This window comes from Malaya genurostris, chromosome 1 (genome assembly GCF_030247185.1).
Source record: "Malaya genurostris strain Urasoe2022 chromosome 1, Malgen_1.1, whole genome shotgun sequence".
Classification (NCBI taxonomy): Eukaryota; Metazoa; Arthropoda; class Insecta; order Diptera; family Culicidae; genus Malaya; species Malaya genurostris.
In genome coordinates this window covers 34801552-34824411 of record NC_080570.1, presented here as the reverse complement: position 1 = coordinate 34824411, position 22860 = coordinate 34801552, and the positions used below count along the sequence as shown (strand labels likewise).

The window sequence follows — 22860 nt, the reverse complement described above, 5'->3', positions numbered from 1 at the left end:
AATTGCCAGGATTCGTTTTTGAACGAAATTTGTTCAGTCCAGAGTTCCAAAATCGTCAGAAGATTTAAAAAAGTGGTAAATTCCTATGAATGATTGAAGTGTTTTCCGTTTTCAATTTTTAGTTGCTTCGAAATGGTTTACTTGCATTTGAAAAGGTCTCCGTCATTGAAAAATCAGCTAGTTAAGTAGCTGCTCACAATCTTAGGAAAACAGCCATTGTTGAAAAATGCAAAAACAGTTTGCTCCACTACTGCTATTAATCAGTGGTTGCCAAGCTTTTTCTGGTCGAATGCCCATACGGGATACATTATTCATCCTACTGCCCCCCAGGTAAAAAAGTAAAAGGGGTAAGTAAAACAGCCGCCAATAGAGACACAACAAAATCTCGCTTATCATTGCCCAGCCGGTGAATGAAGGAAAGATTTAATTGTTTTTCTAAAAGCTGTCATATATGATAGAGATAAAAAAAATTGCAGTTTCATACAACCGATTAGTTTTCGTAACTATTTCCAAGCTTATATAATATTCGAAAAAAAACAGCTAACTGTCAGCAATATAAATTTGCAAATTACCTCACTTGCGAATTTCTCGGTTCAAAAATTGAATAACTTTGGCATCGTAGTTGTACCGATTGATAGGTGCAGATTTTTATTACCAACTATCTCCGCTTATCATTTAGAATAACTACCGCACATCAAAAAATATTAAATTGCATGGTGTTAACTTAACCAACAAATTATGACGAATGCTCAAAAATACATAAAAAGATAAACACATGCTCAGGTATTTATGTGGCTCAGTCGATCATAGGACTTCGTCAAGAATCTTGTTTGAAACGCACATTTACCGAAAATATTGATCGTGCTCAACTCTCACCCAAAAGTAACTTGTTGAAATAATTATGGTTTCGGATTTACTTTTTGTGTGATAGATGACAAAGTGTGACTTCTAAATAAGCACAGAATTCCTACAGATCATCATCTGTAGGTGTTTAAGCTTCAAAAGTTTGCAACCGAAGCTCTTAATCCTAATCATTGTTTTCTTAATTAAATTGATCTGCAGAGCGACTTGATTGAAATCAGAGCACAAATTCGTTGAATACACGCAGAGTCAACCTCAACAAGAATCATGCTTACTGTTGGATTTTGAGATTTGTTTTTTTTTTCTGATGTGATAGTTGTAAGAATTTTGCTTGTGTTTCGCGAAAATTCATAATATTCGCTCGCAAAGATATCGAAGAATGTTGGCAAATCATCGGTTGTCGTTTGTCAAAATATATTGGGACACTGTCAATCGTAAATCTAAAAAGTAGCACCAAACTATTGTTAATGGGATGCAGTTCAGTTGCGTTTCCTGGTGAGAAGGCTATACAAAACATGAAAGATATATATCCGGGCTTTTATATTTGCATATTTAAAACAAGTGCATGAGTGAATATTTTTTCTGTATTATATGTGGATTAAATTTGAAATGTTTATAAAAAAATTTATCTTTCGCTTCAAAATAAGCTTCAGTTTCAGCGATGACCTCCTCATTTGAGCCAAATCTTTTTCCCTGGAGCATTTTTTTAAGAGCCAGTAGTCACTGGGGGCTAAATCTGGCGAGTATGGGGGATGGGGAAGCAGATCAAAGCCCAATTCGTTCAATTTCGCCATTGTTTTCATCGACTTGTGGCAGGGTGACTCGTTGCTGTTTTTGTTCCATCGAAAGCAATCGCGGCACCTACTTGGAAAAAACCTTTTTCATGCTCAATTTTTCATGAAGGATAGTAAATACACTTCCATATGATATCTGTGTCATCTCAGCAATCTCACGGAGCTTGACTTGACGATCTTTCATTATAATTTTTGTCACTTCACTCACATTTTCCGGTGTAACGGCTTCCACAGGTCTACCCGAGCGTTCCGCGTCATTTGTGTCGGTACGACCACGTTTAAACTCGGCGAACCACCGACTCGTTGCTTTTGATGGACAAGAGTCCGGATTACATTTTTCAACCCATTGTTCCGCTTGCACGGTGTTTTTACCCATTAAAAAACAATGTTTTATCAAAACACGAAACTCGGTTTGTTCCATTTTTTAAACAAACTACAAAACGACTTTACTCCAACCTCGATAACTCAGCTGTTTCTGGTCGGATCGACTTAAAATTTTGACCCGTTTCAAGCAAAGTTTAGTACTCTAATAAGACGTGGTTACTGGTTTACTACGAGCGCCATCTCTGCTTTAGTCTCGGGACTTATTGATCCATGTGTTAAGAGCGGTTTTGTCGGTCACTTATACCATCATATATCTGGAAAAAGTCACAACCATTTGATCTTCGAACTTGATCAATGGCCCGATAGTAGCTTTCAAACGAGCCCAAGTTTGTTAAAATCGGTTCAGCCATCTCTGAGAACATTGAGCGCGTTCAAATATCTTCGAAAAGTGCACACACACACATATACACACATACGCACACACACACACATACACACACAGACATTTTCCGATCTCGTCGAACTGAGTCGAATGGTATATAACACTATGAGTCTCCGAGGCTCCGTTCGAAAGTCGGTTTTTCCAGCAATTCTAATACCTTTCTATAGAGAAAGGCAAAACGTAGAACATTTTCGTAACGTTAGAAACTTACTACAAAGTAACGCATTGACTGTTACTCATTTAGAAAAATAAGCCACAAATCTCACTAAAAGTAAAACACGAAATACTGCTAAATTTTGTATTCAAATCTCTCAAAATAATAATGCATCCAACTCTCCGGAAGGTATCGTGTTTAGCAAAATATGAAGTGTATCTCTCTGTTTTACTTAAATTCAGTGACAAAAAAAAACATAAAGCATTTGCATATTCTTTCACGGTTCTTTCAAATATCTTTTAATCATTATTTGCCATCAATAAATTCCAGAAAGTTTGGACGCAACCAAAAACCGCTGCCATTTCGCAATGGTTCAGAATCTGTCAAATTTTATGACTGCGTCCTGTTGTTTACACTCTTCTCTAACTACTTGTGCAGTTGTTTATTTGTTTTCATTAGTTTGTTTCGAAATGCGTAGACTTTCAGCAGAACAAATGGTACACAAAAAGCAGACTGTCACTGAGAAAGACAGCAGAAATGGAAGGAGTAAATGAAAAAGCCGTGCGAAATGCAATCAGGAAGTTCGGTGAGGATAACACCTTTGAGGATAAACCGAAAACGGGTCGAAAAAAGGTCCTGCTAACCGTCAGTTGGATAAACGTATACTAACTGAAGGCGTTCGAGCAAAAGAATGAGGTTTCAGTTCGGAATGTGGCCAAAAAAGTCGGCACTTTGAAGTCAAATGTTCTTCGTGCTAAAGAACGTTTGAATCTTCGAACCTATAAGAAGCAGAAACAACCAAAACGTAGTCCGAAACAAGAAGCATCGATCAGGCCGAGGGTTTGAAAGCTGTACAATACGATTCTTGCTGGAAATTTGAACTGCATAATCATGGACGACGAAACCTACGTGAAAATCGATTACAAATCCTTGTCGGGACCACAATATTATACAGTGCGAGAAGGGCAAGTGTTAAACCAGTCCGAGACATCGATTGAAGTCGAAAAATTTGGTAAGAAAACTATGGTCTGGAAAGCAATTTGTAGTAGAGCTGTGCGCCGCCGCCGATAATTTCGACACGCCGCCAATTTAAGAAAAAGATGATCAGCGCGGCGGTTATCCCATTTTAATCGTGCCGCCGACAATATTACATCAGCCGAAAAAATGATTTTATTAATGTGGAAAATTGTTTACAGTTTTCATGAAAATTCATTGAAAATTACAGTACAGTCACTTTCCTCCTACTTATACTGAAAATCAGTACTACCGTTGTCAACCGAAGCCAATGTCATTTGATTCAAAGTCTATTTCTGTCTTTATTTAAAAGGTTTTGAGCTATTGGCACATTATCGCAACATTATCGGTCACGACATCTGAAAATGAAAAATGGAACCAAGAAAAGGAGGGTTCTTCAGAAAAAAATAAATAATGTTAGGTTTTTTCGGATTAACATTTTTTTTTTGAAACCAGTGTAGTGTTGATTTCTCGGGTACTAGAATGTTTAGCGATCGAGTGCCATTTATTTTGGATACTTTAATTGTTATTTCCGGGCATTTGAAAAATGGTATTGAACAAAGTTTCATGCTCCATTCTAAATAAACGTTAGCTTTCGCACAATAAATTAAGATCAACGTTACCAACTCAAAGTAAAAACATTTTCTTCTACTTCTACTATGACTTTTCAAATGAATTTACCCGTTTTTATAAGAAATTGTTACAAATGTGAAGTAATTAAAATTTGAATTTGTTAATTTGATATTATTTTTTATATCTGAATGAATTTGAGCGCCAAATCGATTTTATGTTAATTACATACGTATGAAAAAGATATACTTATTTTTTGAGTTGATCAAACGATTTTCATACATGATAATTATCAACTATGTAAAAAGCGATTTGAAAAATAGTTCCGAACAAAACTTCATATTTCTTGCTCATAATAAAAAAAAACCTTTGTATATGAATGATATATTTATTTAATCAATAGTCAACCATCTCCAAATAATTGCACTTATACTCATCTCAATTTCTCTTCTAATTCGATGCATTCGAAACCATTTACCATCTCTATTCACTACGTTGGCTTTAATGGATCACATAAACATTAGGATCTTTGATTGTAGGTCGAAAAAACAATAAGATAGAGAAATTGTCCTGTGTGAATCAATATTAAAATTTTTAATATGTTTATAATTGATTACGCCGAATCGCGCCGCCTCCGCCGCCGATGTTTTCAGGAAATAGCGTCACGCCGATTCGCCGCCGCCGCTGGTCAAAAAGACGTTTAAGCCGCCGATGTTGACAATTTTGATCGGCGCACAGCTCTAATTTGTAGTTGCGGTAAGATTTCGAAACCCTTCATCACCACTGCTTCAATGAACAGCAAAATATACATCAAGGAATATTTACAAAAACGACTTCTACCCATGATTCGAAGCCACAAACATCCGGTTGTCTTCTGGCAAGATCTTGCTTCTTGCCACTACTCGAAATCAACGGTAGAATGGTATACTACCAAAAATGTCACTTTCGTCCCAAAAGACATGAATCCATCAAATTGCCCACAACTTCGACCAATTGAGGAATTTTGGGCATTAACGAAGGCACATCTAAGGAAACTTGTCTCGGCAGCCGAAATTATTCAACAGTTCGAAAAAGATTGGAAAAAAGTGTCAAAACTTGTCGCCAAGAAGTCTGTACGAAATTTAATGAGGAACGCTTGCAAGAAGGTGCGCCAGCTAGTCTACAATGGCTAAGTAGCAAATGTTGAGAATAATATTTTGTTGTTGTAGTATAATATTATCAGTATATCGAATAAAATTTGAATATCTAACACTTGTGAATTATTTATAACGAAATCAAAGTGCGTCCATACTTTCTGGGACAGTCTTTACTCCCCACTGATGGTGACCAACGAGCAACAAAGCAATTGTAAACATGCAGATTGGAACCGTTTTGACAGTACAAATGAAATCATAACAATATCTTTGCGGATGTCTGGTTATAGGATCACTAGCTCGGCGCGTGTTTTCTTAGATTATCATGGCATACTTTTCGAGGAAGGAAAAACCATCCATAATGAGTATTATGTTGCTTTGTTAGAGCGATTGAAAATTGAAAATTCGTCGACAATGCTCAGCAACTCTAGAGTAAACATGAACAAAATCATCAATTAAGGGTCCCAATTGCTTCCCCGTCCTTCACACTTGTCCGATTTAGCTCTCTCGGATTATCATCTGTCTTCAAAACGCAGAACATCATCAATAAAAAAACCAACATGAATATTCACCAACGCCATATGGAAGACTCTCATGAAATATTCAATTCACCGGCCGATCACCACATGAAGGCTGGATCTGCCAAAGTCAACCACTGCGACCCAAATATGACATTACTTAATGATACAACCCTAGTTTTAAGTTAGTCGTAAATTTTAAATTAGTAAAAGCCCTTGGCATCTTAGAGCTTAAGCAGTGTGCCTTAAACATTATATTCTTGAATAAAAAAAAAAAAATCAATAAAAAAAATCAGTTCGCGAGTAGAGATCATCGACTCGACAAATGTCACGGAAAATTGTTTTTCGGGTGGGATAAAAAAAATGAAAAATCGCGGAAATAAGCGTGTTGACCTAGAGCGAAACTTTGAAAAATAGGAACATTTAGTTTTAGCTCCAAGGAGATTATTTGTCACCTCGATTAGTTCAATTGCATAACGGTAATAAATAGAAGCTGAATTATCACTAAAATGACTAAAAACCGATTCCAATGAAGTTTTGTTTTGACCATAATATGAAACGGAACGATTAGAGTTAAGTAATAGTAGTGCCGCACTTCAACTGGCATTCGATAGTTGTAGTCCATAAACAGAGCTCTGTTTCAAGAATTTTATATTTCGGAACATTGTCTACCGGCAAATAGCGTTGCACGTGTCGAGAGATAAACACAATGCAGTGTTCAATTCCGCAACAAAGTGCTATCGGTACATCTCTCCCATTCAGTACCCATCTTATGGTTTCCCACCACTCCGATGATCCAATCCACTATTTGCGCAGTGGTGTATTATTATTTGACTATACCACTCTGCGTGGGACACGCGGAAAACGAAATATGAGCTTATTTGATTGCTAAGCCTACTAAGCATGTTTTGCCCCGGACGCGAATTTTCCTAGGTGTGATGACATCTAATTCAATTTTCGTATGTACAGTTTTTTTTAAATATTAACATTGAAAAAAAGGGTAGATTATCAACTCAATTCTGTTTTTCAGTTTCTGAGATTTGAAAAAATATATTTCTTTGAATGACAATGCCAATATCATTCAGTTTCACGTGCCAATGGAGAAAGTAAAACCCTTTCGTCTCGATTTAAACATAGGAAAAGTTTTCACTTTCAACTTCAACGCAGGGTAAGAAGTTAATATTTGTAAGCCTCGAACATTCACGTAAATGACAAATGACTTTCAGACCAACTTTGCCGATAGTAAATAACGAGTTTCGATTGCTTTCGTTTGAGCTGAAAGCATTTTGCCAAATTTTCTGTTACGTAAACCAATTATTGTCAAATATTTATCGGAACAACACGCATAATATCATTTGAATAGGAAGGAAGTGATGTATGCATTTGTGAAAACGTTAACGCAGACATTACAGCCATTTAATTATAAACAACACGCAAATGCGAATCCGGTTCTGAGCACTTTGAAAAGTGCGATACTGTGTAAAAACAAAACAAAAGCAATGCATCAATCAATCACGTTTCCCCGCTAAATGAAGTTTCGCGCCCCGGTAAGGAAAGACCTCTTTCATAATTGACGCAATTTTATCGTCCGTTTTCAGGCAAACTTGTCATGTATATTATAAGATTCGGCTATTTTTTGGTCAGTCAAAATTTTCATGCCCACTTTCTCCTCGGCTACTGACACGTATAACATAACCAACCTGAAGGGTTCAGTAGGCTCTGGGTAGTGGTGAGTAAAAAATGAATTGGGATGAAATATTACGAAACTGCCGATACACTTTACCTTTCGTTTTGTTTGATTTATGTTTCATGTTTCCGTTTTTGTACCACCTGCATGCAACCAACACACATGATTTTGAGAACCTGTGAGAACGTCAAACATTAGTTTGCTCAACCAACACAATTCTGTTAAAACTGTTTTCTCATACACCTTCTTTCGTTTGTTGAGTACTGTAAAAGGCATACACACACAGCATACACAAAAGCAAATTTACGACCCTTCTGTAGGCAGCTTCTGAGAATTTTATTCATCTGCTTCCTGACTCCTGTGAGATCGAAGAATGATTTTATTTCCGACGCCATAAAATCCATTTAGTTTACCATTAGAGCGGACGGATCGACTATTAGCTGGGACTAATTTCATGGTATCGTGATACGCTGGTAATTCAACTGTGTAATGAAATGTTTACGGTTGTGGTGAATTTCAACAAATTGAACGCACGCTGTGAACCAATTAAAAATTTCCCAATGGCATTCGCGCGGTTCAACGTAATCAATTAGCAACCACTTTTAGTTGCAGTGCAATGAAAATCTTCGGCATTCTCCTGCCAATGCACGAACAGTGGTGAGTTTTGCTACAAAACGTCAAAAATTCATCAGACCCTAAGATGTGGTAGTCAGACCGTGAATATGCATTGAATTCGAAAAGCTATCATCGCTGCCATGCATGAGCCTCCGATAAGTGCAGTCCTCATTCAACGATGCGTCGTTTTATGTGAAATTTCTCCGCTTCAAGTTCATTCACAGTAGACGAAAAAAAAAATGCTAACGCCGCTTAAACATACCGAGATGCCGGTAAAATCTGAAACAAACGGACGAACGGACCTAGACGCGTCTGGACGCAACTGCGTTGTCGGTAAACGGTTTGATTTCCCAAACTGACTCATAAATATCCTCACCGAGTCGGTAGCGGTATTTAATTGCCTCACCACACGATGCACGCGAAAGGGAAAACGACTGCAAAGATATTTGCAAGTCGAGCCTAACCGCGTACATACGACGACGGGTTTTAAATTTACACCTATTTGGATGATTGGAATCGGTTTGAGGCAATTGGAATCTGACCGAGATTCCTCCCAGCGCACCGCAACCACATCTATGAAGCAAGTTGCATGCATTACTGTCTGTTATGAAATTTGTGGTGAGTTCATTTTGACAGTAGTTGCGGAAAATTCACCTCACAGCGGAAGCCATATATTGCTGGCATCCGCATCGGAGCTACCAATACGATTTGGAAATACATCTGTGTATTGGATCAAAATAAGGTCAATCGCGATTAATTTCATGGCCTATTGGATTAGTGCCATCAATGACGGAACTCGTAGTGAGTGAATTATCAGTTATCTGTTTTCTAAACCACCATCGCGCCGGATTGCACCGTACACAGAACGGGATTTGCTTCGCTTCGATAATTATCCGACTTGCCGTTTCTCGCCGATAGTCAGTCGCATTGTTCTTTCCTGCGAAATTCACATCGAAACTAACGAAAACTTCGCGTCGGTAGTTTTCGAGTACCGACTATCGATAAGCGCTAGGTACTTACCAGCTGACGCTGGAGGTTTCTCTTTCGGGTAACAGTACCGGAAGAGCCCACGTGTCCGGGTGTAGTAGATAAGCCTGTTGTTGAGTGCATCTGTGAGCGATGACGCGTCCGGATGCTTGGCTATAAATGTCTGAAAGTGAAGAGAAGAAAACAAATCACGTTTTACAAAGGCAGTAATGTTGTTTTTTCGAATCTACTAGCACTAGAATCAACTAGCATACGCTTAACGGATAGAATCTTCATTCTTTATTTCACCAAAGCGTACACGCTACGAAAAACTTGTGTAAATTCCAAATTGGTAACAGGCAGAACCTAGAGTCCCTGTTATAGTTAAGAGTCCCGCAGAGAGAAAATTCGTCAAACTGGGACCCTGGCCACTGCACGAACTTTCTGTTATTTGCTTCGACAACCAGGCTAATTTGGTGAACTTCAAATGACGCTTGATATGACATATGAAAACTTGAATTCGTGTCTGAGTTTGGTTCAATTTTCTAGAAGAGTTCCGTTTTTGCCTTTCTCATATAAAAAGGCTATATAATCACAGTGAAAACCGACTCTTGAACCGAGGCCCGGAGAGACGAATGTCATATACCATTCGAATCAGCTCGACGAACTGGTGTGTGTGTGTGTGCTTGTTTGTTACAAATATTGTCACTCATTTTCCTCGGAGATGGCTGAACCAGTTTTCACTAACTTTGATTCTACTGAAAGGTCTTATGGTCCCATACAAAGTTTCTGAATATCATTCGGATTCGACTCCCGGTTCCAGAATTACAGAATGATAAGCACTAAAAAAGTGAAAATATTGTCACTCACTTTTCTCGGAGATGGCTAAACCGATTTTCACAAATTTAGATTCTACTGAAAGGTCTTAGGGCGCCATAAGAATATTTCAATTTTCATTCGGATCAAACCCCTGAAAAAATATCAATTTCAAGAATTTTTTTATAAGCTACACCTGGCCACATATTGGTTAGTGAATATCTCTAGTTTGCAAACCATGAGAGTTTGTAACTAAATAGTCCCATAATAGGTTTACTGAATTTTATCCAAGTTCGACTACCGGAACAGTCGTAGAGAATCTTTAAAAAATGTAGATCTTATTAGTGTACGGTTGAATGAACCGAATGGCACCATGCCGATATCCGGCTTTCGGTTCCGGAAGTACCGTCAATAGTAATCAAATGTGTTAACATAGAGCTCACTTCACTTTCTCACATGTGATTGAATCGATTTTCACTATCTTAAACTCAAATGTAGTATGTTAATGTATAAGTAATATGCAATAGAAATTTTCAAATCTCTTTTCTAAACGTTTTTTAAATTGTACTACTTCGGGGAATTTCGGCTGTCATATATAGGAGAAAATGAATAATCTGAGAAAGGCAGCATCCCACCACTAGGTGGTGCAACCACACACATACAGTGTTTATTTAAAAATAGCCTGTTTTATTTTTAACACTGCACACCTGTAGAATACTTCTACTTCACGTAGAATAACAACACGTTTTCTTTCTAAATGAAGAAAACACCTATCTTTTACAAGAAAAAAACAACAATCCCCTCCAACAAACTGAGCGAGTATTTCGTTTGATTATGAATGTTATGATATAGATATATAGTTATTCAAGACTTCTACTCTAGATATTCAGATACTAGGATATCTTGTGAAATTCTCAAAAATGTTCAAATGAATTTCATTGGACACGTTTTAGGATAATCATTTTTTTGTAAATATAGTAAAATTTAGTTCAAAGCTTGTTTTATTAGATTTTTTATCGTGATGTCACAAATAAACAAGAATTCATCCTTGACAGTTCAGCGGTACTATTTACAAATAAGCTTAATCAAAATCGAGGAACACATCTCAAACAGCCACCTTTACACTTCACAACTAGTCACTTTTATTTAACAAAGCTAAACAGATTTATACAAACATCGCTCCGTGATGCTGCGAAACGCATACATGGCAACCTTTTTAGTTCTTTTCACTGTGGAGCACGTTTTTAACATGCACATTTCTGTCATTTTGCAGTTGCAAAACAAAACAAACACACGGCAGCTGTCAAAGATGAATTTGATTCATCGGCAGCTTATTTGTGTCTAAGACAAGACCTGACATCTGGGGGGGCTGCTTTTGTTCCAAAATGGACCAGTTTCTGATTGACTGATTTTGATGTTGCTACCTGTACATTGTGAAAAGAAAAAACTTTTGCAGGGTACGCGAGCAATGATGCCAGGTATAAAGATAATCAGAAAACAAGTTTATTAAAATGTATAATTTTAGCTCACCAATGAAAATGGAAATTTTCGGAGAATGTTTCACTTTTTTTCAATCTCATTGATAATATATGTTTATAGTGGCAGCACTGTGTAATTAAAATAAGCATCAAGCCATTTTTCTTCTAGTGAGTTAAAGTGTAACCAAAAAAGATTTGTTAAATTAGTGTAAACTCGAAAGTGTGTTTACTTTTACGAGAAGAACGAACTGTTGTGTTCCACACTGTGGTCGCACTAACCATTTCTATCCAAACCCGACTTTTTCCGGTTCCCAAAAGATCCGGTAATTTCGTGTTTTGTCATCAAACTCAATTAATTGTGTTCAAGCATTAATATATAATAAAGAAATGCATTCACCAAAACATTTTTCATGTTTATTTCAAATCAAAAACCGAGTCTACAAATAAATATTTTTTTTCTAGCATAGTTTTTAAAAAATCTGTGAATATGGCTACACTGTAGCCGATACGTTGGTATTTATTCCACAGGGCGAAAATGACAAGAAGGATGATTCGGAAGGAAGAACAAGAAGCCAGTTGTCAGGTCTTGTCTTGGATTTGTGTCGTCATCGTGTAAAAGCTAATTAGGTTTTGCACGATGACGACACAGATGAACTGCCGATGAATCAAGTTCATCTTTGACAGTTGCCGTGTACTTGTTTTGTTTTGCGACTGCAAGTTAAAAATTGAAACAATGACGAAAAAGTGCCAATTAAAAACCTATTCCACAGTGAATATAACTAAAAAGATTGTCCTGTATGTGTTTCCAGCATCAAGGAGCGATATATTTATGAATCTGTTGAATGTGAGGCGACTTTTACATTCGAACGATGAACTTCTGATGAACTTTTAAACTGTAAACAAGTACACGTCGACTGTCAAAAAAAGTTCATTTTGTTCATTTTTGTGAGGTTATGTCATGTTCGTGCAAAACCTAATATTAGATTTTTTATCGTGACGTGCATTCATCCATGACAGCTCAGCGGTACTGTTTACAAACAAGCTTAAACAAAAATCGAAGAACACATTTCAAATAATCATCTTTACACCGTGTAACTAGTCACTTTTATTTAATAAATCTCAAAAACAAACAGTATTCAATCGTGAACAAATGTTTTGAAACTCTATTTAGACGGTACGGACCGTAAATGCTCTCATCCGATTTGTGAATAGACAAACAAAAAAATCTCCGTTTACAAACAGTACTGCTGAACTGTCAAAATGTGTTCATCCGATTGAGGTTAGCAATGACGGTAAAAAACCTAATAACTGCTGACAGAATTCTGACGTCCAGCAAAACCAGATAGTTGTTGTGCCATTTCTGTAGGTTAACGTTTTCCTCGAAAAACCCTTCGGCACAAACCAGGAAACAACCTTTTTCTGGACGCCAGGCACACAGTTTCCGTAGTTTTCCATATTAAAATATCGTTTTCCGTAGATATCAGTGAGAATACTCCAGTTTTTGTTTTCGTAAATCCTTATCCGAATCCGTAGATCTACAGAAATTTCCGTAAATCTGACATCGCTTCTGATGTCTATAAACGACAACACAATCATATCTCGGTTGATTCTGCCCTTTTAGAAAAAAACGTTCAACGGTGGTCCTTCATTGGTCCAATACGTTGGATCATTGGTCCAATGAAAGTCCAATCAATCGTTCAACGGGAGGCCAACACGGGACCTTCGTTTGCCGATTTTGAAACAACAAACCCGGCATACAAACCCGGCATACAGAGGTCCATTGTTGAGCCTTTTTTAACATGAGGAGTTGGAACCCCGTTGAACTAGTTTTACTGCAGAATTTCTGAAGTTTTTTCCACTTATTTTTTTTCAAACTAACACTACATACCTGCACAATACTTCTACTTCACGTAGAATAACAACAAATTTTCTTTCTATGCAAAGGTATCACTTAATTTTCACACTATTTTTGCAAGAGAAAAAACAACAACTAACCGTTCCAGCCAATTGATCGAATATTTCGTGCAATATGTCGTTCAACAAGCACTCAAAGACCAACAAAATAGAATGGCCTGCTGAGAGGGTACATTACTTGACAATCTGAAACTGGATTCTGGAATGCATTTTAAAACTGATTTCTTGAAAAACAAATGAATATTGAATCTGAATTCTGGTCCTGAGTTTCCGCTTGAAGTGAATTCCGAACAGGAATTTATGATCTGAATTTTGGTGTGAACCTCAATTTTTGTTCCAAAATTCAGTTTCAAAATTCAGATTCAAGTCCAGCATTTACTTTCGAAATTTAGTTCCAAAGTCCAGATCTAGAGTCAAGATCCTGATCTCAATTCCAGATTTCAATTTTCAAATACCAGGCTTAGATTCAAGTTCTGAGATTCGACTTTTGTTCCAGAGTTCTGGAACGCGATTTTAGCCTTGGATTCTGGACGAGGAACTAAATTTAAGATCTGAATTTTGGAAAAATCTGCACCTGGATCTGGATTCTGAAACTGAATTTTAGAACGGGACTCTAGAATTGGATTCTGGTCTGAACTTAACTTTATCTTCTTTACTTATCAAACATTTTAAGGAAATTTGAATTTCGAGTTATTTGTGGCTATTTCGGACTACTGAAAATTCTATCACAAATTGCTGGTCATAACTCCGATGACGAAGTCCATTGGACTATAAAGTAAAGTTCACTGGCAACACAGCCTAAGTTTAATGTCTCAATGATATATTTTTCAAAACTGAAGACTCTGTTTTAAATTCTATAAAATATGTGTAATAAAAAAAATTGTAAATTTCTATCCCCTGAATATTTACAGCATTCAAAAGAAATCTATCCGTTTACTTTTACTTTTTGAGTCAAAACCATTACATAAGCTTAACATACGTTACCTGGTGTGGATATAACTAGTGGTTTATGTGATGAGGAATTACGAAGATTTTTTTTTGCAAAACGAAATTTTGTGTTACAACACACTTACGCTGGCTTAGGGTGTGACCAGTCACGTACCCAGAGGGGGGGCCCAAGGGGCCCGGGCCCCTCCCGAAATCAAAAAACAGGTATATAATTATTTAGAAGGTCTTAGACAATAATGTAATACAATAACAGCTCTAGTGGAAAAGTTTAAAGTGTCTGTTAAAAACACCCGTAAAAGGCACACTGAGAATTAGTTACATAAGCAATCTTCAGTAACATTTTTTTTTATCTTTGGGCCCCTCCCGAAACGAAATCCTGGGTACGGGCCTGGGTGTGACGAACGAAGGTTGACGCGATTTCGATTAGTTAATGAAAGAAACCGCACCGGAGAAAGCTGCCCTAAGGGGCATTTCACATTGGTGAGGTAAGCAAATTGTCGTGACGGCATCTTCCCTTCCATCTGTATGTGCCGTGTTTACCAGTCCCATTAGCGTATACGTATTGCTTTTACTATTAATGCGAAAGCTTTCCAAATACACAGACAATTAGCTAGGACACATTTTAAAGGTATAGACCATTGACAGCTCGCTGGTTGCTGGTTTCGTGAGCAGAATGCAACGGTAATGAAACGAGCTAATTGCATTGGTACGATTATCGTTTAAGTGCGTTCAAACCGTTGGAATAAAGTCAATCAATTATTAAATTAAAAATTCAAAATCTTACCAGCAAACATATTTCTCGCAACAGTTTCTAAATACTTCCATTTGCCATTTCTAAAGCTATTAGAATATGTAGCGGAAGTTATGCTTATCCTCATGGTTTCCTTTGATTACAGGGTGCGGCTTAAAAAAATGCGAAAATATTGAAACTTTATGATTGTGCTAATTTGTGTACCTTATGACTTATTTCTGTTGGTACTTTATTTGTTACTATCGAATGTGTAATTGAAAATTGGAAAAAGGAAACTGGAAAATGAAGGTCCGCTAGTGTTGAGTAAATCCTTGTTCTTATGCACCGTCAAATCTCGACCGTCTTCCCAACGCCTATGGATTAGTCTAATGAGTCGTCGGCCTTTCGTTCAGATGACGAAGTATCAACATTGCTTTATCCCGACTTAAGAAGTAATATTCATTAGCCGCCAAATTGTTTTTCTCATCGCATGAACTGCCACCATTCTACCCGGTTCGTTCGGCACAATCCACCCTGCCTAATTCCCAGTAACTTTTGAAGCAGATAGAAAAAAAGTTAATGATTTCAATAAATTAACAAGAAATTCTATTGTTCCGATGTACATCTCTTTAAAATTACTTTCCACAAAACAAAAACTCACGCAGGAAAGTAATAAATTACGACTTTCGATTTCTGTCCATGCCCTTTCCTGCGGTAGCAGAAACCATTTTGAAGGTGTCATTAAAGGTTATGTGCGAATTCGGTGCATTACACACTGCGCTCACATAAGGCAAAAACTGAAAACAAAAATGTACACTCATTTATGACAACGACAGGTGGCGATTAGCGCGACCACCGTACTCAAGATCTCGATTTCGTTTCGGTACTCTTTCAACGAGATTTTCGCTGCTGTCATCTAGGCTTAGCCTTGCCTCTTTTGTTTTTTTTTTTACGGAGAAACACTGAAAGATGTGATAATTATGTGCCAGATTGCGATGCGTTGCTCGTTCAAATTAAAGTTAGTGGCTACGGGAACAATTGTAATGTGCTAAAAGCAAGGTTAGAAATGGTGTCGGAAAGGTCATCGCCAGCGGAAATGGCGGTGAAGTGATTTCGGTAAGTGCATTAATTGTCCGCGAAGGTTGTCCCATTACTCCACGCCAGTTAGTGTTGAACGAACTATTTTAGGGGAATCTAGCGAGTGTGTTTATTCGCTCTCTTTTGTTTGGTTGTCAGTCGACTTTATGATATATTCATCGTATGTTTTTTTTTTCAAACAGGTTCGAGTCAAACTGTCTCTTGCAAAAGCTTACTTGACATAACCTCACAACATTTGCAGGATAAACCGGGTTTGACAGCCATAATTGTGAAGAGCAGTGGAAATTACTGTAAGTAATAAAGTATTGAGTGCATCACATTACTGATAACCAGAAGAAACTAAGACGAGATATTTAAAAATCCATACATAAAAGAGTCATGGGCTGAATATCACACCATTTCGCAAAAAAGTTCAGTTGAACTTTTCTAAAACTAACTTCAATCGACAGTGAAGCATGGTAAGTTGTCACTAAAAACTTGATTTTAAATATAAGTTACAGCTACTGACGAGAAATAGTTCAATTTAGATGGTTTAAGAAAGGTGGAAGAATATTCTATGGTTTGGGCAGCACATTGTAGATGTGGAACACTAGGAATGACTATCGCTTCATTTAAAATGAATAACAAGAGGTGAAATCACGACCATACTGTGGATGAACCAAAAACAGCTATCTCCAACGCTTCAAAAAATGTAATATTTACACCGTGACCTTTTTAGATTTAGATTTTCTTCATCAATGTATTCTGTTCGAAGAGCGGAATTACATAGGAAAATCGTTTCAACATTTCTCCACCAATTTTATATCACGATTATTTCTTAATCCCTTAAAACCCTTCAGTCTCAGTGTTGACCTCACGATTCGGAGCAAATCCCTTTCCAGCGAGCTTCTTTGTTAAATTTGAGAACCGAAAAAAGTTGCTGAGAGCTGAATCTGGTGCATTAGGTGGATGCGAAATTTTTCCATAAATTTTCGCTGCTATTATGGATCCAATTCCAATCTATTAGTTCCAGAACTCTTATACAAAAAATATACGACCTGAATTGATTAACGAACCTCCTAACCTTAAGATTTTTAGCAATTAAAATAAGGTAATTCAGGTTCAATGAATGTGTTCTATGAAGCAACAGATGCTAGAAGTTTCTCAGAGATGGCTTAAAATTTACGATCTTCTCTGATTCCGAGGATATCTTTTCTGTCAGTTTTACTACTATGGATGTGATAAATCACAACTTATAAGGCCACATTTATTCGTGCTTGTTCAGACTGTGGATGGTCGGTCGGGTACAAACTTTAGTCTTATCCCTGTTATTTAATTCTCCACGCAATCACATTTAAAGCCTTCTCTCACCAACCTAATCTTCTTTCTATTATCTCACTGGGCAATGATAAGTGGGATTTTGTTGACTTTTTTTACATAATGTAATGAAAACAGACGGTTGTTCGATTGGATCTAGATTTGTTTATATGTTGAAGGATTTCGTAAATAACTGTTTTTCACTATGGTATTTCATTTTAAAATTTCCCTGTTTTTCCCTTTAGGATTTCTCAACCTACTTGTGAAAAACATTTCAGTTTAAGGTTCCTTCCTTCGATTGACAACAAACACATTTCTCTATGGGTTTTCCCTCGCAGAATATATTGCAAAATATAGATTTACGTACCTTCAATTAGTAGTTTAACAAAATAGGAACCATTATTTTAATAAGCGAAAGGTTATGGATAAGTAAATTTATCTAAAACTTATTTAGTTTTCCGAAAAACTGATTTTTCATGGAAAACATTAAGTGTTTGTTTTGTGATGTTCAATGTTTAAACCTAACAACTATAAAATGTCGGCAATTTTCCATCAAACATACGCGAAAAAATGAGCAAAATTGATATTTCAACCTTGTCACGTTTGTTTAAAAAACGTGCCTAATCCACCTAGCAGTGAGATGATACCTTTTTTTATCAATCCGCATGTGTTTTATGCATGAATATTCTACGGTGTTTCAGTTTTCATGACATTATTTTAATTACCGTCGTTTTAAGCGACAATTTGAGATTTGAATGACTCTTAACTCTGCAATGTCGAAACTAAGGTACTTCCAGGGCCGGTATTCAGGAACCAGCATAACCCAAACCGAATTCATATGGCCATATGACGAATAAATTGCAATAGTTTTGAGTCCAACTTTAAAGCTTTTCGGGATTGTCATCTTCTATATCGGTTTGAATTTAAAAAATTCATCACCCTGTAATTCCAGAATCGAAAGTCAGGATTGGATAAAATGATTTATTTTGTATGGGACTAGTTTCTTTATTTTAATTTGAATTCTTGTTTCTGAAATTCGATTTGGCTTTTTTTCAGAAAACGATTAAGCTTTGAGAAACGATTCGATACTGGGACCACAATTCAAAAATCGGTATGGCCGAAGTCATATAAATTCACCTGAGTAGCTGTATAGTTTACATTTGTTTCAAAATGTTTGAAAATCAATGTAGACATCTTTAATCGTAGTGCGAATTATATTTTTGGATGCCATTTGAATCGAAAACTGAAATAAGTTTATTTGGTTATCGACTAGCCAAATCTGCAAACCCGATAAACCTGACTAATTTATGTGAAATAGACATTTTTATAAAAATCACCCTGTATTCCCGAAACCGCAAGTTGAATCTGACTGAAAAGCAAGATGTTTTATAGAATCTTAAAACTTTTCATTTGAAACTTAGATGATTCTTAGATTTTATTTCAATCTTAGCTCGGTTCAGCTATCTACGAGAAAAATGGGTTACATAATTTTAATTTCGTTTCACATATCATCCTGTAGTTCCGGATCCAGAGATTGGAGCCAAACAAAATTCAGGAACCTTGTTTGGGAGCATACGACTTTTCATGTGAATCTGATTTTGTAGAAAACGGTTGAGTCATCTTCGAAAAAAATGGTAAAAAATTGAGTGAAATTATTTGTCACACACGCATTTGCTGATCTCGACGAACTGATTCGAAAGGTAAATGAGTATTATGTTATTCCAGCATTTATTGCTGTAAGTAGCTCAAAACAATATAATTATGGAATTGCCTTCAACTTGAATATTCTGCCATCATCTGGTTTACATATGTCATACTCGAACGATTATGTTGCCAAAAACGAACCGTGCTAAAATCGGTCCGAGGCAAAATGTCATGAAAAAGGATGCTGTACACAGTATTTTTGGTACTTAGAAACAATTGTATTATTTTTACGTTTCGTCTTTGACTCATCAGTGCAGAGCAGTTCAAATTGAACTGCTTAGTGCTAAACTCGGCAGTTCAATTTGAACCGCTAAGCAGACGTAAAGTTTCTGCTACTTACAGAACACTTTTTGTTTTGCAACGAAGTGCAATGTCTTTTCTGACGTGCCGAACGAAAACGTGTTTTCGACTATTTCTGGCCGATGCAGGTATGGTCATTTAGGGATTAGCCGAGTTTAGCACTAAGCAGTTCAATTTGAACTGCTCTGCACTGATGAGTCAAAGACGAAACGTAAAAATAATGAAAACGGTTATGTGCCCTAGCACAAAATTTGGCTAACCCCTAAATGAACAATTGTATGTAACAGTATAAAAACCGTTTTTTACGTTGCTCCCAAGCATTTCTTTGCCATACAACGCTCAAAACTTCTACTGCTGGAATAGGGGGAAACTTACACAAAAAATGTCGATATCTCCGTTAAAAATGGACGGATTTTGACAATCTATGGCTTGTGTGATAGGTATTACCGTGCGGAATCTAAGTCTGAAAACATATTCTGTTTTCAAGGTCAATTGTGACAGATACTGTCAAAAAACTGAAAATTTTGACATAAAACTTTGTATAACTCAAAAAGTAAACATTCTATCCCAAAACCATTCAATAGCGTTCTGGGTGACGGGGAGACCTTTCATTTGCGACTAGTTTGATCAAGATCGGTCCAGCCTTCTCTGAGATCTCGACCTCTTAGTTGACAACACACATACAGACACACACACACATACACACACGGACATTTGCTCAGTTCGTTGAGTTGAATTGAATGGTATATGACATTCGGTAAAAATATATTGATAAAACAATTTTAAATTCAATTCTGCAAGTCATTTTGATAAACTGGTTGCACTGAACGTATAAAATCGATATATAATTATAAAATTTTTAAATGCGTTTTTTCCTCAGTGTAAAAAACCCGCACCCGCTTGTGAGGAATTCTGGCAACCGTCAGAAGGCTGGCTGCGTTCCGGCAGCTGTCAACATTGTCCAGGCGAAATTACGTCATTACCTCGCCGCACATGTCTTGTTTATTTCTCTCTTCCTTTTTTTTATTCGACTTCATTCGATATTCGTAAATCCCGCATGTCTATACAAAAAACGAATCTTGAGACGAGGTAAATGAGATTGAAATATGGGCACAGACTAACAGACAGGACACTCAAATTAGATTCTTCAATCTTTTCAACGGTCATTTCGAATATTCCTTTATTTGGGACAGTACTCACATGTGTCATGATGGCGCCACGTTACCCTATCAAAAACATCCTGTCTGTCATCTAGACTGAGTTTATTTTTTTCATTTACCAACAGGGTTGCCATTCATACAGAATTACCTGTAATGTATTGATTTGTATACGTCCATGCGAATTTCATGCAGGATACAGATTTAATATATATTGCCAAAACTATATACATAATTGTGCCTACTTCTCATTCTCCAACGCAATACAAAATCGAACCCGTTTTGTTACAATATTTACTTGCTTCTGGTCTGCCGCCACTTAATTTCGGGTGAAAACTACAATAAAAAATAGTCTAGATGAACAAATAAATGGTTACCTTAAAACATCGCGAAAAAGTTAAACATATTATCAACGTAATCCAATAATTTATTGTGACGATTCATTTTGAAATATTTTGCTAAAATCAGGCATCCCTGCAAGCAGCTGATCGGTGTTGACAAACGAGGGGAAACCAACTAGTAAAAAAACTTTTACATAACACAAGGGGCGTACAGATAGTAAATAGTTCGCGCAGTACAATATAGGTGGCACTAGTGCATCACGAAAAGTTATTTTTATAAGAATTTACTCATACTGTCATGTCTGTTAGTCTGTGATATGGGTACGTTTGGTAGTGAGAAAGCAATGTTATTGGCAATAACATTTTATATAATTAGTATATATGAAGGGCAATAACTGATTGTCTTTCATTTGTGCTTTTTATTGAAAACATAAAACCAAGACGCTAAAAATTTAGAACCGATTCAAAACGGTTCTGCCAATCTTGTATGGCAAGAATCCGACAGAAACAGAACCGCTAGGCGAAATTCTCTGCCTGAAACGGTTGTTGCATTGTTGCCAGTCTTTTGCCAGAATTCTGACAGAACTCCGGCAAAAATGGCTGGCAGACATAGCCAGCTGTCTGGTGCGGAATCTGCCCGTCGCGTACAAATGGGGCAACATCCGTACGCTCTTACCAGCCGATACCTAATTTTGGTCAAAACCTACCCAAAATCAACTAAAGGGTATCTCCTCAATTTTGGGTAAAGAGTGATGACCTCAACATTTAGATAAATGTAAGTTTTCCCGAAGTTTTATGCCATAACAAAGCGCGCTACCCATTTTTTACGATCAAGTCAAAGTAGATAACGACCTAATTTTGGGTAGCTTATAGAAGAGCTCGACAATGAGTGATTTATCCTAAAAATATATACACTGCCTCGGTGTGCGTAACAGAGATTTCAATATTTCATTGCCATGAGCGGCCCTTACACGATCATTAACAGTGTCATTACTAAAATGTCATATCATCATTACTAAAATGTCATATCATATCTTCTGGGAGTGATGAGTTTTTGATCATAAATATATCTTGTTGTATCTAACGTGTCAATATTATTTTTTCTATTTTGTATAATAGAAATAACATGGTCGAACTTCAATTATCTCTTGTGTTATTTCCTTTAGATAGCTGATCTTCATGATTATTGCGTAACTAACAGCCGCCATCCACGCCAAGTGACTGGAAACTGTTTCTAGAAAAACGCACTCGAATCTATCAAATATATTATAATTATAATTATTATCCAATACAAATCGAAAAAGACATCACAATTACACAATCTCGTGACGGAAAAGGTTACTAATTCAATATTGTTGATTAGTTTGCATTTAGCATGCACCAAAATCTGAAATGTCAAAACTGCCTGCACGCTTAAAAATAGTTACTCAAAAATGAGTAAGATCTCACTCATCTACAGAAAAAGTGGAACAACTCTAATTTAGAGTAACTCCAAAGTTACTCAAATTTGAGTTCTTCCACTCTAAACGATATTTGGGTAAAATCTACTCATTTACTGAGTAATACTTAATTTGTACGTGTACCAAAAATAGAGTAACTATCACTCAAATATGGAGTGAAATTTTATTTCACATTTACCAAATTTGCAAAAAAAATGCTCCTTTTCTGAGTGTATTGTATTAAAATATTAAGTAATTGAACTCAATACTATATCAAGTGGTGGTCGCTTAGAGTTGTGTGTCAATCGCAAATTAACATACATATCAGTTATGCTCAGGCACCAATCATACACTTATTCCTCATAAATGACATTTGAGCATATTCGTTTCCATTCTAAAGCAAAACACGGAGTTTATCAATCCGATTTTTGCAGACACAACACCGTTTGTGTTAAGCGACTCACCCTCGAAACACGCGATCTCACTAACAAAAAATACAACCTGTTGCTACAAATGGTTATTACAACTTTTAGACTGATCTTGCGAATAGTGACAAAAAAA

At 36.6% G+C, this 22860-nt stretch overlaps 1 protein-coding gene across 1 annotated transcript in view; it reads right to left on the bottom strand.

Annotated features, from left to right (window-relative positions):
- The window catches only part of LOC131436485 (transmembrane protein 235), a 37150-nt gene that overhangs the window by 3602 nt on the left and 10688 nt on the right, over window positions 1–22860 (bottom strand). Inside the window, exon 2 of the mRNA XM_058605214.1 lies at window positions 9133–9262. Within this exon, the coding sequence (XP_058461197.1) occupies window positions 9133–9262 (130 nt within the window). The remainder of the gene's footprint in view (window positions 1–9132; window positions 9263–22860) is intronic.